General features: G+C 42.5%; 1 protein-coding gene across 1 annotated transcript in view; it reads right to left on the bottom strand.

Moving 5' to 3' along the window:
• Nucleotides 1-875: 875 nt before the first annotated feature.
• The window catches only part of fbxo41 (F-box protein 41), a 66,423-nt gene continuing 56,138 nt past the window's right edge, over nucleotides 876-11,160 (bottom strand). Inside the window, exons 9-13 of the mRNA XM_056250505.1 lie at nucleotides 10,739-10,834; nucleotides 10,406-10,524; nucleotides 8,694-8,852; nucleotides 6,507-6,622; nucleotides 876-1,715 (exon numbers count right to left, since the gene is read on the bottom strand). Coding sequence (XP_056106480.1) covers nucleotides 1,653-1,715; nucleotides 6,507-6,622; nucleotides 8,694-8,852; nucleotides 10,406-10,524; nucleotides 10,739-10,834 — 553 coding nt within the window. The 3' untranslated portion in view covers nucleotides 876-1,652. The remainder of the gene's footprint in view (nucleotides 1,716-6,506; nucleotides 6,623-8,693; nucleotides 8,853-10,405; nucleotides 10,525-10,738; nucleotides 10,835-11,160) is intronic.

The following is an 11,160-nucleotide window of genomic DNA, read 5'->3' as shown; positions in this document are numbered from 1 at the left end:
CTAACCATTGAGATGAATGTTCCAACAGAAAGCAAAACCTGACATGTCATGCGATCTACTCAAAAGTGCACAAAAACATAACTGGAAATAAACCTTTTCTCTTTGAAAAACTAAAATGTTAACTTCTCAATGCTGGCCTTGACAAAACACGGCTATGAATATTAAATTCAATCTCAGCTGTGCAGAATCATTTAACATTTTCTAGTCTGACTGCACCAGCCTTATATGGCTATTGTTAAATTACTTTTACATTTTAAAGGTCAAAGCCAAAACCTAACCCACACACTTCCGAAGTCCAGTTCTTATAGATTCTTTGAAGAACCTAAAGTGACACCTGTATATATTTGTTTTCACCCCTTCTATACAATTGTGCAGTGTGTACATTCAGAACTCAGAATCCAAATTCTCCATTCAGTGGTGTCTACCTTTAGAACATGGACAGTACCATCTGAAATCAACAGAGCAGATGGGGAAGTGATCTATTCAGCCCCACCAGCCTGAGTTCCATAAAATTTCATCAGAAGTTTGAACGGTAAGAGATGGAGACGTTGATATCTGAGGTGAAACAGTAGGTGTAGATTGGGGCGACAGCACCATGAGCATGTCTCTATCCCTTACTACGTGAATTTGCTCTTCAATTCCCTTTAGATAAGTGCACACCTTGTAGGGTATGACTTAAGACCTTTTAGGCTCCACTGATTCACTAATGGCACATTGGGAATGACCAAAATTCAACCTCGAAAACAAAATGTCGAAGCTATGGATGGCACATTATGGAGAAGGCATTGGAAATCAGTCTGGAACAACAGATCCAATGATGAGAAATAATCTCTTGCCAGAGAGACCCTGGTCATGGAAATACGGCTAAAGGACTGGAGGGTCTGACACGAATGAGGCAGCGGAGCTTGCGTTTATTGGCTTCTTCGTTTGGTCTGAACTCGTACTTATGGACACAAGATAGCTGCAAGTAATAGTAGTTTCTATGGAGACATCCCCTAGATCCCCTAAAGAAGGGTCTCGGTAAGCCATGTTTGAAGCTGGTGATCATGTTATGTTGAAACTGTCCAAGAAATATGGCTGGCCGAAGCATCCAGACGACTAATGAACTAATGCGTCTCTTTGCTGAACATCGGGGAAGCAATTGAGCTGATCACACAAACACACACTCCCCCATTAATAACTTACCCATGTGCATTTTAAATTTGTGCTGTTTGGATTTCACATTGATTGTATGTTTCAGGTCAATCTGGAATATGAGACTGTTCCCTCCTGCAGCTCTGTGCTCTGAAGAGAGACGTCATGTTCTCCGAGATCTCATTAAAGTTTAGTGCGTTTGGCAAGTAGGAGAAAAATCCTTAGTCTGTAATCGTAACTGGTTTTGAATTGGGTCTGACTGTTGGAACGGGATCCAAGGCAAGTAATCATGCCTTCTCGTAGAGTTTGTTACGTATTATCTTTATAATCTCCACTATTTAGTTGCGTCGTGTCAAAGCTAACAGATGGCGCCCGTCTTGGTGTGGTAGACTGGTGTTTAGAGTTCAAACTGAAGCGGAAGTGTTTGATTCTTCCTCGTTTCATCAAGGAGAGAGTGACTCGATCAGGTTGAATTATTCGGTGAACCTTCGTGTGGCTCTGGCCTCGACACAGCAGAGTTAGCATAAGCCATCTGCTTTCACATGGAGGATTTTGGAGAACCCAGGTCTTTTCTTGAGTGCCTGAGAGAAGGCAGCAGAAAGGATATGAATGAACAGGTGTTATATTTCTGGAAATATGAATGTTGTAAAAATTGTAATGGTTCAAAACGTCTAGGGCTATGAACGTAACCCTGGTTCCTTGAGAGGGAAAGAGATGCTGGGTCATGATGTCATGACGCTTTGGGAATGCCCCCAGCGTGACCAGTGCCTGAAGCACGTGTGCAAACATGCCAATTTAAATTGGCCACGGTAGAGGATGAGCGTCCATAAAATACGTCATCAGCTTCAGGTTGTCTGAAGTAAGACGCAGTAGGTATGCCTGGAGTAAGGCAGGGAGATGCAGCATCTCGTAGTACATCTTGGTATTCAAGCACAACAGACAAATGGTCTTACTGAAGGCCGCAAAAGCTGATGACTTATTGTATGGGCGCTCCTTTTATAGCCCATACCAGTGCACCAAGTGACGTCATCCTCTACTGTGGCCAATTAAATTGGCGTGTTTGCACACGTGCTTCAGGCACCGGTCACACTGGGTGTGTTCCCAAAGTGTCATGACATCATGACGCAGAGTTCAAAGTTCACTACAGAAGATGGTAAAAATTAACAAAATTACAAAGAGTATTAGTTGGTTTGATTTTGCGGGACATTTCAGGATATCAACTAACATAAAAAACAACAACAACGATAGTGTTGTTATTGTTAATAGAACGTCTCGGTTATGTATGTAACCCTCGTTCCCTGAGTAGGGAACGGAGACGTTCCGTCGAATGATGACGAAATGGGGTTTCGCTTAGAAAGCCTATCAACTTCGGGTATATTACAAAACGAGCCAATGGCAAAGAAATTAATTTTGAATAGAGTGACTTCGCCCCACCTCGTGGGTATATAAGGAAGTACGCTGGCAATATGCAGATATGCTACTTGCTGAGGAGCCAAGACTGAACTCAGGCTGTTCCAGCGGTACAGCGAAAGTGGCAGGGACACGTAACGTCTCCGTTCCCTACTCAGGGAACGAGGGTTACATACGTAACCGAGACGTTCCCTTTCGTAGTCACTTCGAGTTACGTCGAATGACGACGAAATGGGGTTCCCAGTCTTATCACGCCACCCCGGCTGTCTTCCAGTGCCCTGCGTAAGTCTGAGCTCCCTGTCGTGAGACTAGCACGGACGAAGGACTCCTACTTAACACAGGAATACCAAGGTACACTGGGAGCATATCTCAGTGGAAATATGCAATTATTGCCTGCCCGAAGGGAGGGGACTTACAGAATACACATATGACCCAGAGGGGCTGCGAGAAACACTGGGGTGTCCAGCCAGCAGGGTAGAATGTTTCAACCCCAGGAGTGGCAAGGTGGCTTGCCAAGGGAAAGACACATGCTCGGAGAGGCTTACAGTGGAAATACACATGTGGGGGTCACCAGTGGGGAACCAAGCACACGGAGGCACCTAGCCAATGCGAAAAAGGCTAGCTCACCGGGAAAGCTCACCTGAGGAATATATCGCAAGTATCCAGTCCCTAGAGTGGAATGGCGAGCAAGCGAAGACACCTAAGCGGGTCCTAGCACCGGCTGGTTGAAGCGAGTACATGGGAGGACACTGGCTCCACCCGGAGATTGTAGAATCTGGCGAATGTGTTGAGTGTCGCCCAGCCTGCAGCTCTGCAGATGTCTGTTAGCGAGGCACCATGCGCTAGATCCCAAGAGGAAGCCACACTCCGGGTGGAGTGAGCTTTCACGCCAAGGGGGCACGGTCGACCTTGCTGCTGGTATGCCAAAGCAATGGCGTCCACTATCCAGTGAGACAGCCTCTGCTTGGAGAGAGCCTTTCCCTTCAGCTTCCCACCATAACAAACAAAGAGCTGGTCTGAGGTCCTGAAACACTGCGTTCTGTCTACGCAAGCACGGAGGTCGCGTACTGGATAGAGCAATGCCAAGGCTGGGTCTGCCTCCTCCAGGGGGAGCACTTGCAGGTTCACCACCTGATCTCGAAAGGGAGTGGTGGGAACCTTGGGCACACAGAGATGTTCTTGAGTCAGTTCTTTGGAGAAGAGGTTCTCCCCCGGCCCTCCACCGGGGGAAGGAGTGGCCCTGCAACCACTTCCTGAAAGAACTGCAACCCATCTCTGAGCTGCCCGTAACGGGAGCGCCACATCGCCTGGCGTTTGGCAGACTGCGGGACTGGTACGGGCTGGGGCGCCTTCCTGCGACCACCTCCACGGTGCGGCGCGGTGCTGCTGGGGGCGGAAGTCGCAGGAGGGCGCGTTCGGCGGCAAGCGGACCGATGCGTCTGAGCCGGCGGCTGGGTGGCAGCAGCTGGCCGCGGGGTCAGAACATGTTTGGTAGCCTCAGTCTGCTTCTGGGCGGCCGAGAACTGTTGGGCAGAGTCCTCGACCGCGCCGCCGAAGAGGCCAGCCTGGGATATGGGGGAGTTGAGGAAGCGGGTTCGCTCAGCCTCGCGCATATCAACCAGGTTAACGTGACACAGGGAGCGTGCGGTCACCTTCGTCGCGGTGGAAGAGGCCGCTGAGCAGTCGCAAAAAGTCAAAGGAGACTCCCACGATCTCATGACCTCTTCATGCACATCCCGGTAGAAAGGATTTGGGCTCGCCTCCCCCAAAAACCAATCATCAGCCTTGAGTGCTCGGGACATGGGACAAGCCCGATACTCGCGGCGGCCCGGGAAAGCATAGCTGTCAACTCTGGATCAGACTCGTTATGCTAGCACACCCAAGAGTGGCAGCACAGATGAGCCCTCATCTCCAGAGGACTCCAGCTCACCTTGTGATGCGGCGATAGACATGATTTCATCAGCCGGGGAACCGAATGAGATGCCGGGCCTCGAGGATATTTTGTCGGTTTAGTTCCACACCAGACGCCTCAGGTCACCCTGGCCACCAGCCAAAGTATTCTCTCGCGAGGAGAAAATAGATCGGGGTGTGGATGAGGGGACTCTCGCTCTATTGAGCTCATCGAGTCTTGACCGTTACATTGCGATGGTCATGTTCACGCTGGGAGAACATGACGCATCAACGAATGCTGTCTGAGCGTGATCGAAGCCCAAACACGTCAAAACAGCGTTCGTGCCCATCAGCTGACTCTATCAGACTACCGCACTCAAAAATACACGGGCAGATCGTCTTTAAAAAGACGTGCCGTGTGCACGTCTTTTTGTGAGAGAAAAGCTCGCAGCAGTGCTGAAGCGCCCAGGGAGAAACACACACGCTGTTCAGTTCAGCTCGCTGGAACTCGCCAAGAGGAGTTCTTGGCTCCGAAGCAAAAACATATCTGCATTTTGCCAGCGTACTTCCTTATATACCCACGAGGTGGGGCGGAGTCACGCTATGCAAAATCCGCAGACCCATGGCATTTCTTTGCCATTGGCTCGTTTTGTAATACTCGAAGTTGATAGGCTTTCTAAGCGAAACCCCATTTCGTCGTCATTCAACGTAACTCGAAGTGACTACGAAAGGGAACTAAAGCTACTAAAAATTTATTTCGGTAATTGAAATAACCTGAAAAATTTGTAAATGTAATTCATTTGTAAATGGAAATGATGCTGAAATAAAATAAAATACAAACATTAGATAAAATACTTCAACTTGAAATATTTAACTAATAAAGAGGACACAAATGTATTAAATAAAAAGAAAATATAAAGATAAAAGCTTATTCAAAATATGATTAAATACTACAATAGTAAATAAACAACACAAAAACAACACTGAACAATGCGAAAGTAACTTGCAATTTTATGTTTCAACCACAGCTGGCGATAGAGAGGCCAAAGTTCCATAGTGCATTGTTAAATTTAAATTACAATTACAATTCCACATTATGCTGCAACATCAATACAAATCAAACTGAACTGGAATTTAAAAGACATTCGAAAACGGATGACGAAAGCGGCTTGTAAATGTACTATTCTATTTTATTTTCGTTGACGTCTGTAATGAACTGCTTGCTTTGTTTCTAAATTTAACAATGCACTATGGAACGTTGGCCTCTCTATATGTGGTTGAACAATGTGAAAGTAACTTGCAATTTTGTTTCAGTGTTATTGTAAGTATCTTTGGATAAAAAGAGGTAACATGCATGTCAACGAAGCATTTAAGAGACATAATTTGATATTTTAAAATATCTCTGGATGATCATAATCTGAGCTTGAATTTTGATGGGTTCAACTGATCATCTGTTAAAGGGTACTTTGATTTTATTTATTTTTATTTTAAATGAACAAACCACATGGAGGAGCCAAATCACTGAGATGATATTGATCTGAACATTTATGGACACTATAAATCTGCTTCCACACTGAGGTGGAAATAAACCGTGGGCAGAATCTGAACAAGTACAAAATATTTTTGAGCCTCTTATGAAAATGATATACGATGAGCAATGCCCTCTGTCATCTACAGCAGCCCGTTTCGGCACAGCTTGTGTAAGATATCCTGCAAGTAACTTAAACAGGAGTTTTAATGTGGGTGGGTGTAACCCCACTTCCACTTCCTCTCCCAGCTTATCTAGAGTCAGAACAGAGAAGAGGCAGCTTCCTGCATCCTCAAAGCAGGCAAATGGATGAGATGAATCACTTGCATTTGACTCATGGTTCTTCAACACGGCAGCTGTGAGAGGTTCTTCTGCTTTCACTTACTCATCTTAAACGCTGTCTCAGACACAGGAAACCCCATGGCCTAAGACTGAATTACTACTGAACAGCTTTTGCTGGTAATTTTAGTCTGGCAGATGGATGGGTCAAATTTTTGATGTCCTCAGATGTCTCAAAGACTTATTTATGGCGATGATTCCATACCTGCAGCTTGTTCACCATTTCGTCAAAGAGTTTTCTGGCCTCAGGGCTGTTGGGGTCTTCAAAGTAATCTTCTATACCGATCTGGACTACAATAGATTTCAGGTTACGACACACACCTGTGAAGAGGGCGAAGCAGGCAGTGAGTAAGGGAGCGAGGTTAGAGGGCCATTTTACAGGAAGTGTGGGAGTATTGCATCTCATTCATAGCTCCAAATCTAAAGATACTACCAAATCGGAATTTACGATCATGGAGTTTTCCTACAACTTTATGGACACTTTATAAGTCTCATTTGAAGTTAATTTCAAATACAGGAGAATATTCATTAGTATCTTGATTTTATTTAAGTGCCCCTATTATACTTTTTCGAATATTACCTTTCAATGTGAAGTGTAATATAGCGGTTTGTGAATGTAAAAGGTCTGCAAAGTTTTAAAGATCGAAGTGCGAACTTTGACCCGCCCTCAAACACCGTAGTTGTAGCTGAGGCCTGGAAGAGTTTGGTTGGTGTTGTCGACATGTTGGGAAGGCGCTATTTTCAGCGCTGCGAATCCACTTCCAAAGGATGAGGACTCGCGCTGGAATTGATATGGAGAAACCGAGGCCAACGTTCATATCACTGTGTATCAAGCACTGAAGAAGCTCCGGAGCTGCGTTTCGTTTCTGACAATTGACCAATCACAACAGACTGGGCCATCTGACCAATCACAGCAGAGTAGGGTCATGGGAAGGAGGGGTTTAGAGAAATTCTTCAAACAAACCATTTTCAGACTCAGGGTTCCAGACTGCGACCAAATTGGTCGCATATGCGACGATTTTTTGAGAATGTGCGAGTTAAAATGTTATGTGGTCGCATTTGTGCGAGTGGACGCTTGAGCAACAGAACGCCGTTGTATCAGCTGCTGCAGTCCGTAACTTATGTTCAAAATGAACGAGTAGGCTACATCATGAATCCATTTTCCAAACCGTGTTTTTGACTTATTCTGAATCACTACGGTACGCCTATAATAAGTGTTTATATTCGGACTATTTTATCCTGGGGTCGTCTCGGCTGCGGAGTAGCCCAGTGCCTGCGTGACTCGCCTTAGACATTAACGGAGAGAAGTTCCGTCTACAATGTTCTTCCGCAAGACACGTGCAGTTTCTGGTTTATTTATTGACGAACGTAGATGTCACGCGCATTGCACACTGATGGTTAAACGCGCCAATTACAAATTCACGAATTAAAGCATATAAAAATAGTCTCACGAAACACAGAGCCCCTTCCTCCTACGTCTTTTCAGCGGTTATATTTTAAAAGGAAATTATTATAAAATGCAGAAGGTAAGGAGTGTGAGATTTCTGCTTTTTGTTACAACTATAAACTTTGATAACGAAAAATATGTATCAGTTTATTATAATACTCTAATCTTTTAAAATGTAATGCATACATTTGAATGTTTAATGATTTTTAAAATATAGAAAGATGATAATAGACAGAAAGATAGATAGATAGATAGATAGATAGATAGATAGATAGATAGATAGATAGATAGATAGATAGATAGATAGATAGATAGATAGATAGAATATGATTCAAATGTAAATAGATAGATTGTATATAATTCAAATGTAAAATGCTTAAAATTACAGATTAAAATTACTGTCCAAAATCCATGAAAATCCTGAAATTTGCCAATGATAATTAATATATTACAGGTATTTATGCTGCAACCCAGAAAGCCTTTGCTAGCCTTGGTCCATTAAAACCACTATTCATCAGCATGCATTGATTAATCCCATGGCATGTAGCAAAAAAAAAAAAAAAAAAGGTGCGACCAAATCATATGCTGGTGCGACCAACTGAGAAAGTTGATAGCACCAGTGCAACCAGTGGAGAAGTTAGTCTGGAGCCCTGAGACTCTTTGAGAAATTAGGTGATTCTGCAATGTGTATTATGAGAAAATTAAAGTGTTTTTTTTTACCTTGGATGCATGTGAATCTGTTGTACGAGACCTCCAAATCCAAATTAGGAACCTTAATAATAGGGGCACTTTAAATGCATGATTTAATAGCTCTTCTTTTGACATCAGGCTTTCATTTGGTTGATACTTGGTTTAGATGTAACCATGCACAAATAGAACTACTGTTCACTAAAATACTAAACAATAATAATGAATCAGAATCTGAATCAGTGAGTGTGGACTCACTATTGAAGTGAAGCAGGGCTTTAGGAGTAACAGGTGTGGAGGTGAGCACCAGCATCTCCAGACCCTTCAGTCCCTCTCGGCACATCTCAGCAGCCACTTCCTGATTTATCTCACTGACGTGGTCCAACTCAAGCACCTGCAGCCGCATGCAGTTCCTTGCTGAAGATATACACACACAAAGATAGTTATTACAGTCTTTGTGGAGAACGCACACAACAAAGAATGTCTATTGCCACACTGGTAGACGGCTGCATTACTGATGATGTTTAAGGAATAGTTCACCCAAAATGATGAATATTCTATTCACCATAAAAAAGGCTACATACTACATGAGAATTATGTTTAGGTGGGCACGAGAAGAGAAAAACATGCCTAATATAGTGCACATGTAATATGAACACATTGCATGCGTTTAAAGTGCTTTGTCATTTTGAAATAACTGTAAGATGGTTTGAGAAAAACAAGTAAAATTACAAATTCAAAAACCATTCTGTTTTTCTTCCTGATTCAGTCTTCTGAGTGCTCTATGTAAAGTTCATATGAAACCTTGTGATTTAGAAAGGTCAAAACCATTATATGTAGATGAAATGGTACAGTAAAGTGGGTTAAAAACAGAACGCATAACATAAAATGTCTCTTTCCTTCTTCAAAACATTTATTTATAGTACAATATGCCTCCAGAAGCATGTTAAAAGTGTCATTCCCGGTGTCACTTTGTCCCAGTTTTCAATGTGAATAACAAGTTCTTGTCTATGCTAGATAGATAATAGGGTTGAGTGATGTTGCCTCGCAATGCTGATCTGATCTGTAATGCTGATCTGTATGGTTAGTATAATAATTATTTTTTAGGGATCAGAGCAGAGCCCTAAATCCAAAGCATAAGTATTTTACAAAGATATACGTTTAAAATGACTATATATACATGCAGTATGTGAATATATATATACTCTATATGGCTACATTTGATCAAAAATACAGTAAAAACAGTTTCATTGTGTATAACTGTATTCTATTTTCATATATTTTTTACATGTATTCCTGTGATCAAAGCTGAATTTTCTGCATCATTACTCCAGTCTTCAGTATCACAAGATCCTTCAGAAATCATTCTATTATGCTAAACATTTCTTATTATTAATATCAATGTTGAAAGCAGTTGCTCTGCTTAATATTTTTGTGGAAACTGTGATGTATTTTTTCATGATTCTTAATGAATAGAAAGTTTTACCAAATTCTGACGTTTATCTATGTTATTTACTGCACTAAAGCATAAAAATACCATAAAATGTTTGCAGACATGTAGGAAAAATGCTATATTCAAATTATTGCCCCCTGCCAATTTACCCAATAGTAGTTCGACACCCTGGGTTGCCAGTTCTTGGAAAACACAGTGATGGTAACCAGCAAACGAACTGGGTCTGAGATCACAAATTCTACCAGACGGGAATAAAAACATTGCAAATGTATACATTAGCGGATCAACTTATACTGTAAGACTTTCCATTGTCAATTATGCTCGTTTCTGTCAAGTGTCCTCAATATGGCGACCCGCGTAAGCGTCCAGTCTGAGGAGGTGGAGCGGGGAAAAATTTGGACTACAGAACCCAGTTCAACCGCTAGTTTTCAATATTACACCTTTAGTGCACTTTTAATCAATTTAATGTGTCCTTGCTGAATTAAAGTATTAATTAAGAAAAATAATTCTCGCTCACCCAAAGAAGCCAATCCCTGTATGCCACAGCCAGCCCCGCCCACACCCAAAGCTCGCAGGTGTGGCCAGCATCTGCCAATGGTCTGCAAGCACCTGTTACTGAAGCGTGCTGGCTGCTGACTGCACAAAGACAATTTACATTTGAAATTATTTACATTAAACTTTAAAAAAGAAATTCTAATGCCAAATACTTAAATGAAATACTCAAAAAATGAAAGTAAATGCTGCATTTAAATGTATATCATATTTAAGCTATCAAGCCATGTAGAACAACTACTTGTAACAAAAATCTACAAATTTCTTTGAAACAAATTACGGTGCATTTCGATCTTACCATGGATGCAAAGGCGCCACCTGTAGTGAGATGATGTCTCTGCAACCAGCTCCTAATGCCCAGATAACCTCCTGTCCAACAGGGTCAGTCGCACTCCTAAAACATCAGCAATATCTGAGTTTTTTTCTCTCTGCCTATGCAAAGCCTGTTTTGACCTGCCAACAGGAACTAAGCAACCAAATACATTAATTAACATGTTTATTTCTACTCTTGCCTGCACTGCCCTTTGGAGATAATTATAAAAGCTTTCTGGCTAATATATGTATGAATTTTATTGGCTCGAAGTCAAAACCACGAAAGTACGGGGAGAAAAAAATATGAGATGCACGGAAAATTTCGATTTCAATGCATTTATGTTTGCTCACAAAACTACGGTGTTCCTCGAGAAACTCCGCATTCACCCACAAAACTTCTGTGATGGA

This window comes from Rhinichthys klamathensis, unplaced genomic scaffold (genome assembly GCF_029890125.1).
Source record: "Rhinichthys klamathensis goyatoka isolate OS25496 unplaced genomic scaffold, OSU_Roscu_1.1 h1tg000069l_1, whole genome shotgun sequence".
Classification (NCBI taxonomy): Eukaryota; Metazoa; Chordata; class Actinopteri; order Cypriniformes; family Leuciscidae; genus Rhinichthys; species Rhinichthys klamathensis.
This window is presented reverse-complemented; position numbering and strand designations above follow the sequence as displayed.